The 17,884-nt window shown below is 40.3% G+C and overlaps 2 protein-coding genes across 3 annotated transcripts; one reads left to right on the top strand and one right to left on the bottom strand.

Annotated features, from left to right (window-relative positions):
* Window positions 1-749: 749 nt before the first annotated feature.
* Window positions 750-3,399, bottom strand: LOC120490266 (heat shock 70 kDa protein). Its single transcript, XM_039687723.2, has 2 exons — window positions 3,201-3,399; window positions 750-2,879 (listed from the first exon to the last, which is right to left on the bottom strand). Exon 2 carries the CDS (start codon window positions 2,848-2,850, stop codon window positions 919-921), a length of 1,932 nt encoding a protein of 643 aa, XP_039543657.2. The 5' UTR covers window positions 2,851-2,879; window positions 3,201-3,399; the 3' UTR covers window positions 750-918.
* A 2,842-nt stretch (window positions 3,400-6,241) lies between these two features.
* sh2b1 (SH2B adaptor protein 1) lies at window positions 6,242-17,074 on the top strand. Of its 2 annotated transcripts, XM_039687713.2 has the most exons (11): window positions 6,242-6,584; window positions 6,855-6,901; window positions 7,550-9,625; window positions 9,782-9,883; window positions 10,356-10,447; window positions 10,601-10,677; window positions 10,923-11,075; window positions 12,420-12,631; window positions 12,870-13,044; window positions 15,087-15,177; window positions 16,668-16,827. In XM_039687713.2, the coding sequence occupies exons 3-11, from the start codon at window positions 7,949-7,951 to the stop codon at window positions 16,687-16,689; spliced, it is 2,601 nt and encodes an 866-aa protein (XP_039543647.2). In that variant the 5' UTR covers window positions 6,242-6,584; window positions 6,855-6,901; window positions 7,550-7,948; the 3' UTR covers window positions 16,690-16,827. The 2 variants fall into 2 exon arrangements, with proteins under 2 accessions (XP_039543647.2, XP_039543645.2); XM_039687711.2 differs by lacking the exon at window positions 15,087-15,177 and having other exon boundaries at window positions 16,668-17,074.
* Window positions 17,075-17,884: the final 810 nt, after the last annotated feature.

Genomic DNA, 17,884 nt, shown 5'->3' with positions numbered 1-17,884 from the left:
GACTTCCATTGTATGGACCAAAAAAAGGAAGACATCAAAATGTTCCACAGAAGAAAGTTACACAGTTTAGAATGACATGTGGATGAGACTGTATAAGTATCTCAGTTAATTATAATTCAGTTAATTTGTTTCTATTTGGTTTGTTTTTATTATTACTATATACAGTAGTTTGTCTCTTTCACCCAGACTGCTGTAACCACACCTCGGGATCAATAAAATGTTATTTTACCTTCATGTTTTGTAAGCTATTTATTTACAGCCTTTATGTATTTCACTGTTGAAAAACTATATAATAATGTATAACTGTATGATATCATTTGAAATAGAGTGTGCCTAGTCCTACAATATAACATGTTTAGAGTTAATCAATTTTAGACAAGAAACATAAAAAAAAAACAGTCTATTATAACAGTTTTTTTAATATAGTTTATTGAAAATGTTAAGAGACAAACCTTATAAAGTTAACAGTCTTAATGGACACTTTCAAATAGAATATCGCACAATATTAATGCCTGCAACTGGAATATACACATTTCAACAGTCAGTATATTAATTCTATTCATTTCTTAACATGCAAATGAAACATTAAATAACATCATTTTACATTAACATGCATTTTAACAGAGTAGATATTCCTGACAAAAATGCATATTTAATAAGAAATCTTTCAACTGCAATACTGGCAAAACTATTATATATTCAATAATATTATAATATTGTACTCAAAAACATATAAAAGCAGCATACAGTACCACAGGAAAAATAAAATCAGGAGTGCTCCACATAATGTCCAAATAAATGGTCCAAAAAAATCTTATAATACTCTTATAAATATAATAAATGATGTAAATTGAATTACAAAGGAACTTAACAAAATAAAATGGAACTTAAAAATCAGTCCCATTGCCCATCTCATACCTAATCCACCTCCTCAATAGTGGGCCCCTGAGCACCAGCCCCTGAGCTGGCACGTGCCTGATCCCCACAGCTTCCTGTTGGCATCCCACCCTGATAAAGCTTAGTGATGATTGGGTTGCAGACTTTCTCCAGCTCCTTCAGCTGATGTTCATACTCCTCTTTATCAGCCAGCTGGTTGTTCTCTAGCCAGCTGATGACAGCATTGCATTTCTCAATAACTTTCTTCTTGTCATCCTCGCTGATCTTGCCTTTCAGGTTCTCATCTTCCACACTGCTCTTCATGTTGAAGGCGTAAGACTCCAAGGAGTTTTTGGCAGCAATCTTCTCTCTTTGCTGATCATCTTCAGCTTTGTACTTGTCTGCGTCCTGCACCATTCTCTCGATCTCCTCTTTGCTCAGTCTGCCTTTGTCATTGGTGATGGTGATCTTGTTCTCTTTTCCAGTGCTTTTGTCCACCGCTGACACATTCAGGATTCCATTGGCGTCAATGTCAAAGGTCACTTCAATCTGCGGGACTCCACGTGGTGCAGGTGGAATTCCTGTGAGCTCAAATTTACCCAGCAGGTTGTTGTCTTTTGTCATGGCCCTCTCTCCCTCATACACCTGGATCAGGACACCGGGCTGGTTGTCTGAGTAGGTGCTGAAGGTCTGGGTCTGTTTGGTGGGGATGGTGGTGTTGCGTTTGATGAGGGCCGCCATGACTCCACCTGCAGTCTCGATGCCCAAAGATAGCGGCGCAACATCCAGCAGCAGCAGGTCCTGGACATTTCCAGATGTGTCACCCATGAGGATGGCGGCTTGCACCGCTGCACCATAAGCCACTGCCTCATCTGGGTTGATGCTCTTGTTCAAGTCCCTGCCGTTGAAGAAATCCTGCAGGAGCTTCTGGATCTTTGGGATTCTTGTGGATCCACCAACCAGAACGACATCATGGATCTGAGACTTGTCCATCTTGGCGTCTCTCAGGGCTTTCTCCACAGGCTCAAGTGTTCCCCTGAAGAGGTCTGAGCACATCTCTTCAAAGCGTGCTCTGGTGATGGACGTGTAGAAGTCGATGCCCTCGTACAGCGAGTCGATCTCAATGCTGGCCTGAGAGCTGGAGGAGAGGGTTCTCTTGGCTCGCTCGCACGCTGTCCGCAGCCTCCTCAGTGCCCTCTTGTTCTGACTGATGTCCTTTTTGTGCTTCCTCTTGAATTCTTCTACAAAGTGATTCACCATGCGGTTGTCAAAGTCTTCGCCACCCAGATGAGTGTCTCCGGCTGTGGCCTTCACCTCAAAGATGCCATCTTCAATGGTCAGGATGGACACGTCAAAGGTGCCTCCACCCAGGTCAAAGATCAGGACGTTGCGTTCTGCTCCTTTGCCTTTGTCAAGGCCATAGGCGATGGCTGCAGCCGTGGGCTCGTTGATGATTCTGAGGACATTGAGCCCAGCGATCACTCCAGCGTCTTTAGTGGCTTGCCTCTGCGAGTCATTGAAATAGGCAGGAACTGTGATAACTGCATTTGTCACCTTCTGCCCCAGATAAGCTTCAGCAATCTCCTTCATCTTCACCAGGACCATGGAGGAAATTTCTTCAGGATTAAATGTCTTGTTTTCTCCTTTGTATTCGACTTGAACCTTTGGCTTTCCGCTATCACTGATGACTTGGAAGGACCAGTGCTTCATGTCAGACTGCACTACTGGATCATCAAACTTCCTGCCAATCAGCCTCTTGGCATCAAACACGGTGTTTTTGGGGTTCATGGCCACCTGGTTTTTAGCTGCATCTCCAATGAGCCTCTCAGTGTCAGTGAAGGCAACATAGCTGGGTGTTGTTCTGTTTCCCTGGTCATTTGCGATGATCTCCACTTTTCCATGCTGAAACACCCCGACACAGGAGTAGGTGGTGCCCAGGTCAATTCCAATGGCTACTCCTTTTGCTGATGACATTTTTTTCCCCACAGGTAGTTAACAGATTTCTGTAAGAAAATAGAAATCAAATAAATGTTTATTATTAAATAAAACATTTAGATATTGTACAAATAAAAAGCATCAGGCAAAAATAAATGAACAGCAATATGAAACAGGAACGTCCCTAGACTGAATAAACAAATACTGTATATGTAATACTTTTTTAATTATTTTATAGAGCACTAATGTTTAAAGAGTGTTACGAGTATCAATATTGGTACTGGAAACAGATTTACTTGATAAGACAAAACAGAAGAAGGTACACAATTAGTAGTAGCTTATGAATCAATAAAGAAAACCGCAACAAGAGAAATACAAAATATGCTTACTTTAAAATGCTTTAGTAGTGGTAGTAGGCCTCGTGTAGATTCTTCAACTGACTATTTTTATTTCGAAAACTGTCGCCAATTTCTTTCTTTTCGCCGTAACTTAAGTAAGTTCTGTTGAAACACTGATGCCCTGAACCTGCCATGCTGTTTATATACAGAGAGCGTTGCCCACATTCATGTTCTAAACAGTTCTGGAACACTCGTGCTGAGCTGACCAATGAAAGGCGAAAAACCCAGACAGTTCCGCCCATGCCTTTCTATGGGAGCCTATGGGCATCGTCTTTCTGGAGCATTCGCTCAGATTCAAGTCATTATCAACTTGTGTAAACATACTAGTCGTAGACTAAGTTATGTTTTAGCACGCTTAACTTTCAGTCATTTTCTGTAACTAAAACCTAGTTTGGATTTATTTCTGTTAGTCAATCCTAAAATGATGTGTATGGATTTATAACATTGAATAATAAAATGTATAATAATACAAATGAAAACATTAGGCTATACAATGGTGATTGACGCAACCCTGCTCTATAATCTCGATTTTACATAAAAATATAATTCAGATATCGTTATCATTCAGTCAGAAATGAGTGACAGCCATAAATTCCGGTTCTATACTGACGTATACGCAATGCTTGAAAAAATACAAGATTAATAGATTTAGATCAAATGTTGCTATTTTGCAATGAGCCTATAATGTTTTTCGTGAGAACTGTTGTTTTCCTGGTTAGAAATGGAAGGCTAGTCTTCAATGTAAAATATATTGTAATGTTAAGCCGTAGTCAATAGAGGGCACTAAATGAAAGTGAGACATGTTTCTTTAGTCACACTGTTCATGAAGGAAAATATTATCTCAAACTAAAACATGAGAGATTATTTATCGATTACAAAAATATGATTAGGGCTACTTGTAATTTCACAACTTCTAATCGCACACAAATCCAGCTTTATATTAGTGGCTATTGCATTTTAAATTTGCAAAGGTTTTCTAAGACATTATCCATAAAAAAAAGTATGTGGTCAGTAGACTGACCATATTTACTGTCCATAAATATATATAATTAAACATAAATATAATAGAATCTATGGTCAGGTAGAGTAAAAACGCACTGTTAAACTGTTAAACTTTTCAGTTCAGTTTGTTAACATGGAGATTTTATGTATTAAGATTTAAATACAGAATCATATCAGAGTTAAAAAAAACTATTTTTAGCTGCAAAAAGTAATAATAAATATTTTTTTAAAAGTTCAACCCAAGATGGTTTATAACAGCTGTGCTCATTTGTTTCATGTAATTCCTGTTGCACTGTTCTCAACCATTCTCAGACTATCTGAACTTTATCTCTCTGGTCATAAAAAGTTAAAGGAGGAGCAAGTACTGCTTGCAAATAGCATACCGATTTTTAGAGCAGTGATAATAAGCAGCCAGCTGCACATTTTCCAGGCTGATCAAAAGTGATTTGTAAATACAGGCCTAATAATATTAAATAATAGCAACAACAACAATAAAAATCCTATGGGTTAAAAAAATAATTAACTGCTTAGCAATGTAATTGTAGAACTTAACCATGATGCACTTACGTAGGTATAAATTAGGCAAAATCAGTCTACTGTGTTTACTCAGTCTACTGAGACAGGGTTAAATCACAACAATATTCTTAAATATCCCAAGAAAATGTCATAGATGGTCTCATAATTATTAAAGAAAAAATGCTATGGCTTAGATCATGAGTCTTTTGTTACACAGAAACATTCTTTGATTATAATATTTAACAATGAATGCACAGCAGTCACAGAACCCTACTGATTTTTGATGATGATACAAGATCGTCATTATAAACTATGGCTAAAGAATATGGTATTTTGTAGAAAAGTATTGGACTTTTTTTTTGTGTGTGTGCTGCTCTGCTGGGAGACTGAAATGTAAAAGCAGACTGCAAAAGAACAAAGTAGTCGCATTGGATACTTAAGTCTAATGAATGTTTGTGCTTTATTGCTCTTTAGGATGCAAATTCTTTGCCTCTTTGATGTAAACAAAAATAAACACAATCTTCTATTAACGTTTTCCTGCAAATTTTTTCGCCACACAGAAACAGACTCTAAATACACAGGATGTAAAAGGGGGAGTTGAAGCAAACAGGCCCTATATGTTGCAGGACAGTTACAATTATTGTAACTTTTGAAGTAAAATAAAATAACAGCTCAAACTTGATACTATAGTCTCAACATTAGACAGTCTATGACATTTTCTTGAAAGATTTAATAGTGTTTTGTTGTTTTAACCATAGTCTTGAGAAGTAGACTGATTCTGCCCATTTATATTCAAGTCGTTCTTCAATGCTGTAATTGGTGACCTTTTTTTTTACATGTAGGATTTTATTATTATTTTTTTTTTTTATGAATACTTTTGATCATTTTGGAAAATGTGTTGCTGGATGCTTGTAGTCACTGCTTATCTCTGCTATTTGCAAGCAGTAAATTTGCCTTTCACTTATAATGACCAGAGAACCAGAAATATTCAGATAGTTCAAGAAGAGGGCAAAAAAAAAAAAAAAAAAAGAAAAAAAGAAGAAGAAGAAGAAGAAGAAAAAAGAAATTTAAAGCAACAAATGATAGCCTATCAGTTGTTATAAATATATAATTAATTATTATGATTTTTACAGTTAAAAAACGTAATATTAATTTTTAACTCACAATAGGTAGCCTACTTTATGGAAAAGTAAAGTTTAAAATTTGATAATTTTGTAAATTTTTCACATCGCATTTTTCATTTCCAGTCCGCGAATGGCTTTCAGTGAGCACAGATTCTCTCACTGGAATAATCAAATAATAATCTCAAGTTCAATGTATCACAGCCTCCAAACATATTACTCAGCCATCAGCCAGCCACAGCAACATCCAACCTAGATTTACTTTTTTTACACAACTGTCCAATGTGGCTCCTCCAAAAAGTGCACATCCCTCTTCCTCAGTTTTTTTTTCTCCCATTGAAAATCCCCCTTCTCCAACACTCCCTGTCCCCCCAACCTACACCCTCTCCCACTATATCGCGAGAGACTGATTGGGACAGCAGGCAGAGAAATATCCATATACCTGCCACAAGAGCAGTTGTAAAGCCTTTATAAATAAATAGATACCATGATTCATCAATAAGTTTAGCATCGACGGGGGGCAGCTAGACGGAGAGGAATGAATACTAATGTTAACATTGGCAGGCAAACTGCCTGCTTAGCAATACAGCCAGCTAGCTGACCAGCAGCTCAAACTTGATAATTTATTAGCAGTGCTGGGTTAGCTAGTTAGCACCAGGCTAGTTCAATATTTGCACTTAAACTTTTTCGAATTTCACTCACGCCAGAGAACAAATTGCGTCTTTTGTGCAAAAAGGTGAGTTAATATGACATTTCTTTCTATTGCTTAAGATCGATAGCAAACTAGCCACCGTTTTATGAGCTAAAGTTAACTGGCTAGTCCGAGTTAGCTTGGTGTGTTGACATTATCAGCGTGAGAGCGTATTATGACAATTAAATTTATGTCAGACAACTAACGTTAACTAGGCGAAACGAGTTGTTAGACCTTGTATGGTTCCCTATATCACATAATTTTATCGTAACTACAACTGACAGGCCTTTACGCTTGATGTGTCTTTCTTTACAGCTAACGTTAACTGCACCGGCTTCGAGTTACACACTGGCCTGAAGATGGTGAGTTATCATCGGGGCTCATGAGCATCATTTCTGCATATTCCGCTGGTGTAAATCGTTTAAACTGATTTCATATCATTGTCTTGGTTTCGATTAGTTTGAGTTCAAATGCTCAAGAAGCTCCAGTTGTTGGTTATATTTGGCTTTATAAAAAAAATAAATGAGAAATTAGCGTGTAGCACGTTCTTCAAATATCAGGTGGAGAATTGGGTCTCACTGATCAAAGCAAAACAACGCTTCACTGTTTCATGCGCGACACACTTACAAATTATAAATATCACAGTTATATATATATATATATATATATATATATATATATATATATATAATTCACATACACAAACACAAAATCTCTAATATTTATTCACTTTCTGATGTTTCGAAACCTGTATGACTTTCTTCTGTGGAAGAGATGCTAGGCAGAAAGACAGCCTCGTATTCTATTCACTTTGATAAGAATGACAAGTTGTCATTATCTGCCATTTCCTCATACAGTTTTGAGAGTAAATGACAGAAGTTTCATTTTTGGGTAAAGCATCACAATTTCTTTGTTTGAATGGTTTGCTTTGTGGTTATATACTGTTATAATTTTCGAAAATAGCTTCAAAATAATTAATCACTTTTTTCCTCTCTGTATTCATCATTTAGGTCACAAATCCCTACCACAGGATCCTCGCAAAGCCTTAAAACTGGAGGCCACCTGAGAACTAACATCAGCTCAGCCGGCCAAATGTTATGTTGTTACTCGCCATACATACATTTACACATATTATTTTGTGTAGAATGTGAGCTATTTTAGAGTACCAAACATTGACATTACAGCTTTATATCTTTTCTTTTTCTTTTCTTTTTTCTTTTAAAAATGGGGGAAGACAATTACCAATCACTGTCAGGCCACATTTTTTGGTCAGGTTTTCCAAATTCATTTTAATTGTGAAACCGTAGACTGATGAGCAGATTGCGCGTTTCCCATACGCACATAGACCGCAACGATCCTGACATCTTTGATGATTGTTTGGTCTTAAATTGGTCACCTATTAGTCAGTCATGAACGGTTCCCTTTTAACCCCGCCCAGCCCACGGGCTGCAGCAAATTCATCCCCCCTTCCACCTTCTCCATCTCCATCGCCTTCTCCTCCATCTCCTTCACTGTTGCCCCTCTCAACGAGACCCTCACCTTTGCCACCTCCAGCTCCTGCCAGTCAGCCCTTGTCGTCATTGTCTGACACACCCACGCCGTCTCCATCTCCCTGCCTTAGTTGGACCGAGTTCTGTGAGCTCCATGCCCGGGTAGCCGCCGGTGACTTCGCCCGCCATTTCCGGGCCTTCCTGCTGGAGAACCCGCATTACTCCCCTGATTCTGCAGCTGCTTTTTGCCAGCGCTTCACCGACAGATTTGTTCGTCATTTCGAGAGCGAGCTCGAAGGGACAGGCGTCGGTAGGGAAGGAACAGTGAACTGGGTCGCCCAATCGGATGTTACGTCGCTGGAGGAGGATGCAGCGTCTCCGTCCCTGCTGCCGCCAGAGGCCTCCACCCCCTGCCCACCCACTCACACACGGGCTATGCCCAAACCGGTCTTGATCCAGGATGGCCGCGGCACAGAACAATTCCAGAATACAGGAGCGTTTCAGGATTTGTATGCTCATACGCAGATTCTCCCACCATCCTCTTCTTCGTCGTGCTCTTCCTCTATGGGCGGGAATAATGGGCGGAGGGAGGAGAGGGGAACTGCAGTCAAACACAATCCATCTGGCTACAATGACCTGGAGGAAGAGGACGACAGCTGGGCTGGTCCCGTGGCTGGAGAGGTTGTGGAGACGGACATAGTAGAAAGGGACGATGAGGGCGAGAGTGAATTGACCTCGGAAAGAGCCGATCTCAGCCAGACTCTGACATGCCCCAACTCCTCTGGCACACCAGCAAATTCTGGGTCAAAGGGTAATGGGACACCCATTGGGGGTCACTCCAAAAATAAACTAAAAAAGCGGTTCTCTCTGCGCAGCGTGGGGCGCAGTGTCAGAGGGAGCGTGCGAGGCATCTTGCACTGGCGCAGCTCCTCCAGCGACTCCCCTCAGAACTGCAGCGTGGGGAACGTCAACCCTCTTCCTTCCAGTTACAGCTACACTACAGGCCTGCAGGATGGCAAGAGGAACTCTGGCTCGCAGGGTGTTCCCTCTTCTCTCCCTGTGTCTCTCTCCCTTCCCCTCTCCCTCCCTCACTCGTCGTCCTCTTCATTGCCCCCATCATCCTCCAGTAGCGCCACCTCCCTTTCATTTTCCGAGGCCCGTGACTGGCGGAGGAGCAACGGCGATGGGGAAAAGGAGAAATGGAGTCACCGGTTGGAGAAACTGCGACTGTCTCGTTCACCCCCGCCGACGTTGTCCTCCGCAGCTCCACCTTCATCGGTCGTGTCCCCCTCGGCACTACCACCAAGCAGCATCAGTGCCTCCAGGAAGATGGGTAGACTTGTACGGGAGGGAGGTGTGACCGTGTGCTCGTCTTCGGACGAGTTCGCCAGCACTCATGGTTTCCCAGGCTTTTCCTTTGGGCTGCTGCACCACGGCACGGACAGCACGGCGTCAGGGCATCCCGCGGCCACCGGGGGAGCTGCAATCGTACGGGGTATGCGTTGGCACAAGTGCCGTCTGGTTCTGAAAGAACGAGATAAGGATGGAGTGGATGGAGGGATGGAGTATTTCCTGGAGTTTTACATCCCGCCTAAGGTGAGTTACAGGATTTCTGCTAAATGTAAATTATGTGTACATTTTTACTTCCATACATATTTACACATATTTTATACATGTTATATAAATAATATATATAATTAAAAGTACCAGGTGACTAGTTTAATTAAGTTTGGCATATTTGAATACTTCCAGTCCTCCAAGGCCAGACTGACTGTCCCATGCGGCTCTATTGTTGATGTAAGGAGTACTACAGCTATAGAGGTGCCAGACAAAGAGAACACCTTCCTTCTACAGGTACGTCAGAACACCTTTTTTTTGTCTACAGTAGTTAGTCAAATCTTCAATAATGATGCAAGAACTTTACCTTAACTTTACTTTCATATGCATCATAGACAGTGTTGCCACTGTCATCTGATGTCTAATTAACAAGTATGCATGCCGTAGTTGCAGAGCTTTGTTGATAATTCATTTTCATCACATAAATTAGGCAAAACTGTACTTTTGTTTTATAGATAAATTACAGAAGGAAACACATTTAATGAATCTCATGTGTGACAAATGGTCACAATCACTAAATAACCTTTTAAATAAAGGTAATCTAATAAAGAACTTTGGGGCATTTTTAGTATTTTATTCATATCTGTGATTGTAGTTCACTTTGCATTTAGTTGCATCCTGTGTTGTTGCACCCATCTCACAGATCCTAATCATTGAAAACGAAACGCATTGAACATCTGCACATTTGATCTCTTCTTGTTTTTCTCAGTTGGAAGGTCAGGCGCAGTACGTGATCGAGACCAGAGATGCGGTTCAGATGAGAGCTTGGCTCAGTGACATCAGAAATGCCATTTGTTTAAGGTAGGTCTTTGTGTTTTGAATCATTAAAAAGAGAAAGCACTTTGTGTTTGGAAAGGTTCGAGTTCTTAGTAGTTTGCTTGCTTGTATATGACACCGTGCGACAATCAAAACTCAGCAATGATCTCAAATGTACTCGTTGACCCTTCTCATCAGTGAGCAAGAGGATGTTGAGGGAGTGTGTGGCAGTGCTCTCAGTGTAACGCCAGAATTCAGCGACCGCCTGTCTCAAGGTAAGCGTTTGGAGATGATGTCACCATGATGGACAGTATGTGTACTAGGACATGTGCTTACATGATGTTTGGCAGTGTTAGAATGAGCCTACAAATCTCAAACTGGTGATTCTGTGATTGAACAGAGGCATTAAAAAAAGCTGATTCAGAATTGAAATATTTATATATAGCAGTAAAATTGAATACAGATATTTAGCAGTAACTGCAGATGGTGATGAATCAGGTATTTGATGTTTTCACTCTAGTGTGCTATGGTGGAGTTAGTGGTTCTCCCCAGCTGGAGCCTCTACCCCCTGAGTTACCACCCCGTGCCCCTCTTGACGAATCAGACAGTCGACTGCTTGGTGGGGGCGGAGGCGGTCTTGGCACACCTTTTGCTGAAACTCCTGATGCCACAGGTACAGTCCTACACTAAACACACACATATTTTGCCATGGATCATAATGAAATCTACATTACCCTAACGGCTGTTTCACACCTCAAGTGGCAGCGTGTATTTTTTTTCGGCATGCATGTTAATCAATGAGTGCGTTCACACCGCAAGCAGCAGCAGCGCGCGAGCGTCAAGCAGGAGCGTCGCGTGAGCAGCACTGAAGCGGGGGTTTCGGCGGAGAGTCTATATTTGCTGCGCTGCTGACGCTCAATGAAAGTGAAAGCGCACTTTTGATGGACAAAATAAAAAAGATTTCACAAAAAAGTGCTCAAAATGCACAGAATAAGCACGTGTGGTGTGTTTTAAGAACTTGTAAGAAAAAATGATGTGGACGTCGAAGATCTCAAAAATGAAGTTTATTACATCATAGCAGTGGCAAGGCACACGAAGCACCTTGGGTTCACTGGCGTCAGAAGGAATTCAGAAATAATCTCAGATTCAATTCTGTCTCTGAGCTCTTCAGGCAGTTCCTTTGACCTCATGATTCTCATTTGCTCTGACATGCACTGTGAGCTGTAAGGTCTTATATAGACAGGTGTGTGGCTTTCCTAATCAAGTCCAATCAGTATAATCAAACAAAGCTGGACTCAAATGATGGTGGAGAACCATCTCAAGGATGATCAGAAATAGACAGCAGTTGAGTTAAATATATGAGTGTCACAGAAAAGGGTCTGAAAACTTAGGTCCATGTGATAATTCAGTTTTTCTTTTTTAATTAATGTGCAAAAATGTCAACAATTCTGTGTTTTTCTGTCAATATGGGATGCTGTGTGTACAATAATGAGGGAAAAAATGAACTTAAATGATTTCAGCAAATGGCTGCAAAATAACTAAGAGTGAAAAATTCAAGGGGGTCTGAATACTTTCCGTACCCACTGTATATTGGAGTGGAAGTTGGATCGGAGCAGACTATGATTTCTTACAAACTGGACTGTCAAAAAAGAAATCGAAGATTAAAAAAAAATATTTGTAGAAGATTTACCCATTTTAACTTGTTTTAATCATTCCGTTCGGGTGAAAGTATGGTTATGATTATAAAAAATAGTGCACGCACGCAGGCAGACGATGATGTACACCTGATGATATTGTTCCAATATATTATTATTTAGTAACAGTGTTTTTATTGTTGTTTTGGAAATTATATATATATATATATATATATATATATATATATATATATATTATGGTTTTACAATGCAGTAACCCAAAATTCAGGTAAAAATACATGGATGGAATCTCAGTTACTGAACTTAACTCTTACTCTTTTGATAGATCAAGATAAGAGGAGTTTATCCGTTTTTTTTCTCAGGGTCGTTCCTGTTCTCTGAAGGTTCTGTGTCAGAGACTGTGGAACATCCTCTGAGTGAGTGTCAGTGGTTCCACGGCACACTCTCCCGTCTTAAGGCAGCCCAGCTGGTGCTGGCGGGTGGGATGGCCAGCCATGGAGTGTTCCTTGTGCGGCAAAGTGAGACACGGCGCGGAGAGTATGTCCTCACCTTCAACTTCCAGGGCAAAGCAAAGGTAAATGCGTGAGGTGATGCTTATTTAACATTCAGACGGTTTGATGTTGCTTAGATTTCTCTTATTTACGGAGCCCCTCAAGTGATCAATATGTCTTTAAAAATGTCTTTACTCTCACTTGTGATCAATTTAATGCTTCCCTGCTGAATCAAAGTATAAATTTCTTTTTTGTAAATTCAGGATTCTTGATAAATAGAAATAAAAACCTCTTCCTTCTGCTCTGGCATTTTCCTCCTAGCACTTGCGTCTCTCCCTGAACGAGGATGGACAGTGTCGTGTGCAGCATCTCTGGTTCCAGTCCATTTTTGACATGCTGGAGCATTTCCGTGTGCACCCCATTCCCCTTGAATCTGGGGGCGCCTCTGATGTCACCCTCATCAGCTTTGTGGGGGCCACGAATGTCCGGCAACCAGGTATGGAAGGTTGGGCTCAGCTTTAAGGTGTGAAGGTTTACAAAAGAGCGTAGATAACAAGAAAATTCTTCATTTTTAGATGACAGAAAGGTAAGTGATCACAGGTGCCACTTGCATCTCCCTCGGAACAGCTGATTGGATTAGAAAATGTAAAAAATATTTTGAAAGCAGAATATTTGTGGAATAAAACCATATTGGAAAGGTTCTCATCCTGATGTTAGAGTGAATCCGTAATACTGGTAAACTTGTCTCCTTTCAAAGAAATATTGACAATAAAAAACGATACATTGTACTACATCAGTACTTATTGATATTTTATACACTGGATTGTACATGGGGTTTTCAAATTGAACTGTTGTGAGTAAATGTTCATATTTTTTTTAATTATAGTTTTTAGCATTTATATAATTTGACTTAAATTATTAATTCTGTTCTGAGTTATTTTTTAAACAGATTTGAACTCCAAGTCATTATCCACCTTATTGTGCTCTGCAGTTGTAAACTATTTTCTGTGAATATGTGAGACTTCCGATTTATTCATTAGCTGCTGAACAAAATGCAGTAAACGGTAAAACTATTTTCGTTACAAACCAGCGTTTAGAATTATGACAATACATAAAAACAATATGGTAAGATATACCAGTTTCCAATGTCAAGCAGAATAACAATCCTTTTTTACAGCTAAAAATAACTGGAAGAGAATGAGACCAGAAGCCGGACACATTCAATTTAGAAATGACTGCGGCCGCTTTTATGTGAAAAAATAAGGTGGACCCTCTCAACAAAGACCCTCTTTATTGGTAATTTAATTTTAAATGAAATCCAGATGGCATATTTTGCAAATGTAACATCATTTTCATTTGTAGTATGGTGAAATTCAATTATCATTGATGCTCAATAAGAGAAATATCAATGCATTAATGCGTACACCAGTCTACACCTTCACTAATGTGACATTACATCCATTAAAGTATGTTTCAAGTTGTTTTATGAATTAATTATATCAAATTTTATCATATGTTTGCAGTTCCTGTGCATTTTAATATCATTTAAGAAATACACTCTTGTTTTTTGTGAGTGAGAAAAATGTGACTGCATCTGACTGTATTAACAATGACAGAATTATGTGGTTAATCCCAATATTTTAATCAATTGACCGCCATAGTAAAGGCCAAAATGTTAAGTAACAGCTGTTTTGGGGGAGATCCTGGAGGGCCTACGAAAGGAAAAAAAAATAACAAGAAGGATTCCTTAGAAGGCGTTTAGCTTCTGTCAGTTTGATTCTTGAATCCTGGGTAGATTTTAGCGACGCACATGGTCTTTGGCAATGAGCTTGTGTGTGTCATGTGAGTGGGATGAATCGAGAGTGATCGTATGTGTATGTGTGTATATTCATAAACAACATGGCCACTGCATGAGTTGTTCGCAGCTGTCAAAGGCAAATTACTAAATGTGGGATCACCCTGTGTGTGAGATCACTTCCTGTCATAGCATGCTTTTAAAAGGACACTTTGTGCAAGCATCTGCTACGACTACTCGCACACACGCAGATCCATCGCTGCTGCCAGAGTCTTCTGCGCATGGCTTTGCTTTTGATTTTTGATGATTATAGTCTCCTAATGTGATTTCTGTGTGCTTGTCCTGACATATGACCCATGCCCCCTGTCCCCCTCCAAACTCCTCCTGAAATGTTCAAAACATTCATCAGCTCACCTTATCTACTATTTCCTCATCATGATCTATCCTGGATCCCCTCTTCATCAGTTTATTGCATCTAGACGCTCCATCTATACTTTTCTATCACTGCATCTTTTCCACTATTCTTTTACTATCCTTCATTCTTCTTTCGGACATATACATGTATTTCCTTCCATCTCCACTGCCTTCCTTCATTTTGATTTTCATTCACGCACTATGTCATACTGTACTCCTGCTCCTCTCCCTCCTCTTGCCCCGCTTCAGCCTCTGGCCTTTCCCATAGTGCATATCAGAGCTCTGATTGGCTGTTTCTGTTGTTGTTTGTCGTTGGGTCATCTTCGCAGGCCGGGAAAGGGCAGGCAGCCGCCCCACAGTCTGTGATGTCATCACCACGCGCCACCCCGATTCTCCATCAACCCCCATCTCTGACTGTGTGTAAGTGAGACCAGATTCAACAGAGAGAGATAGACAGAGAAGGTCTGAAAGAAGGAAATAAAGTCATGCCGGTACATGAGCGTTAGCCAATTATAACTAAGGTCATTTACACATGAAAAACTGCTGTGATCAATCTAACATAAAAGTTGTGTTTACAAAAATGTGTGTGACATGTACATGTTTTTATATTATTAAATGTGTATATATATATATATATATATCATATTCATGTCTGTGCGTGTGTCTGTGTGTGTATATGTACATATACACAGGCACGCACAAAACATAAATGTGATATACACACACATATTATGAAAACACAAAGTTATGTTAGATGTGATTAATCGATTTGTCAGCACTAATAAAAACATTAAAGGCACAGTACCAACAACAGCTTGCTTGGCTCTTAAGTGTCAGAAAAAGAAAGGAAATTATCATGCACAACCCATTTAACTTTCGGTTAGTTCCTCTACTGTTCAGAAGTTTGGGGTCGGTAAGTGTGTTTTTGAAAGAAGTCTCTTATGCTCACCAAGGCTGAATTTATTTGACCAAAATCACAGTTAACATGATTACAATTTAAAATGGCTGTTTTCTATTTGATTTGATTTTAAGGGTCATTTATTCCTGTGATGGCAAAGCTGAATTTTCAGCATCATTACTCCAGTGTTCAGTAGCATGACAAATGTCTTAACTAAACTTTTGATCAATTTAATGCATCTTTTCTGAATAAAATATTAGTTTCTTTTTAAAATCTTACTGACCCCAAACATTTGAATGGTAGTATGGATATTTCCAGTGAAATGGTAAATTCAAATGAGGAAAAGGTAGGGCGTGACAGAACTGGAAATCATTCCTGAGGTATAGAGATACTCCATGTTCCCAAATTATGCAAATATAGAAAACATTCAGTTTTTACATTTGCATAAGACAGGGAAACTGTATTTAGAATGAGGAATACAGGATGAACAGAAGAGGAAGCTGGTTAGAATAAGACAGAAAAGAGTAGCGACAGGTCATCTGTTTACATCTGTGCACATCTGTCTGCTTAACTTCCTCATTCACAGCTGGGTTTCAGTTGCACACATCCATCCTGAAATGTGTCGCAGGGTAACACTATCATTGAACATTTGCTCACTATAGCTGGCGTTAATCGTAATCTTTATTGAATGTCACACATTTATAGACGGTGAGCTCTGTCTCCATATAAACATGATTCAAGATTAGATGTTTCAATGAGTCCGTATGTAACGAATGAGCAGCGAGTTATCAATCGATGACTCTGTAACTGCTGTTTAGTGGAGGCAGGGTGTGAACAGTCTGTGAGCAATGTGTTGACCAATTCCATTACTAGCATGCGTCATAGCTGAGAGCTTTCTCGTTAAACTTTGTGTATCTTGCATCTTATTTTCATTACTCTCGATTTGTTGTCACGTTTAATTCTCATCCGTCTCTCCTCCTGCACTGGTTCTCCTCTCTGTCGCTGTTCTCAGACTTGACCAGCAGACCCCGTAGTCCTCCTCAGCCGCCTCCTCCCCCTCTGCCTCCTGGACGCCCTCCGCCCCCGACCCCGCCGCAGGAACGAGGGAGCGAAACAGAGGCCGCCGCCGCCGGAGGAGGAGGAGGCGGAGCGAGCAGCGGGGCAGAAGAGTGTGAGGAACGCGAGCGGGACCCGCCGCTCCTCCAGCTGGAAGGGGTGGAGGGCGAGGAGAGGGAAGGAGGGAGGGCGAGAGCCATCGACAACCAGTACTCCTTCTTCTGAAAGGGGAAAACCACGAGGTGGGATAGAGGAGGAAGAGGAGAGCCCTTTACAATCAGTATTTTCAGTATTCTCCAGTGGAAGACCTGACCGAGGGGGTCACAATCACACGGCCGAGTTAACACTATTAAACATGAGCTTTCACGTTGCGAGAGAGTGATGGAGAGAGAGAGAGAGAGAAAGAGAGAGAGAGACCGACACCCATACACACAAGCATATATGATACTGACGGTACATCTTTAAAACACTAAGTAATGGTACTACACTAAATTGGAGGTGCATTGTGGAAATGTTGGTCAACTTTTACTAATTTGTTCTCCAGTGTTTGTCAGTGTGAAAGTTCCTCCTCTGGTGCTGCTGCATAGGAAGGTACGACAGTGTCAGCGCCACCACTGAGCGGGTGTCGTGATTTTAGCAGCTTATTTCTTGAAGAGTCCTTCTAGTCATTACATTCATTCAAATGTCTAGTATTCTTTGACCCTTCGCACTTATACAAAAGAGGTTTTTTTTTCCCTCAGGTGAGCGGATATTTTTACTTGTTCAGAGATTGTTACCCACCAGCACTCTTGTTGTTGATATTATTATTATTATTATTATTACTGGAACATTTTAGTTGTTTTGTTTTCTTCTTGTTCTGCCACTGACAAACTATGAATGTCGCAAAGTACTTTTCTTCCTTCCTGCTCATTTCAATTGTACTGATTTTTGGTAGTTCAGTAGAAGGCATTGTCTTGGGCTTAACAATGTCCATTTTTGCAAAAAAAAAAAAAAAAAAAAAATCAAGCCCAGTCCTCTGAAGTCCATTAGTATTACTTCTTAAGGTTAATTACAATATTAAACAGCTCCATAGACTCCATTGTTACCTCAGAGTCCTGATCTTTCACCCATCTCCTCTGCCCCCCCCCTCTCTTTCTGTTTTTACATCTTACCCTTCCTTTTAGCTTTACAATC

The sequence above is a fragment of the Pimephales promelas genome, chromosome 3 (assembly GCF_988280905.1).
Source record: "Pimephales promelas chromosome 3, fPimPro1.hap1.1, whole genome shotgun sequence".
Lineage (NCBI taxonomy): Eukaryota > Metazoa > Chordata > Actinopteri > Cypriniformes > Leuciscidae > Pimephales > Pimephales promelas.
This window is presented reverse-complemented; position numbering and strand designations above follow the sequence as displayed.

Excerpts from the sequence above, each read along its gene's own strand:
- LOC120490266 (XM_039687723.2), bottom strand. The coding sequence starts at position 2,850 with ATGTCATCAGCAAAAGGAGTAGCCATTGGAATTGACCTGGGCACCACC.
- sh2b1 (XM_039687711.2), top strand. The coding sequence starts at position 7,949 with ATGAACGGTTCCCTTTTAACCCCGCCCAGCCCACGGGCTGCAGCAAAT. Across the intron at positions 11,076-12,419 it reads TGAAACTCCTGATGCCACAG|GGTCGTTCCTGTTCTCTGAA; the intron begins GTACAGTCCTAC and ends TTTTTTTCTCAG. Across the intron at positions 13,045-16,667 it reads CACGAATGTCCGGCAACCAG|ACTTGACCAGCAGACCCCGT; the intron begins GTATGGAAGGTT and ends CGCTGTTCTCAG.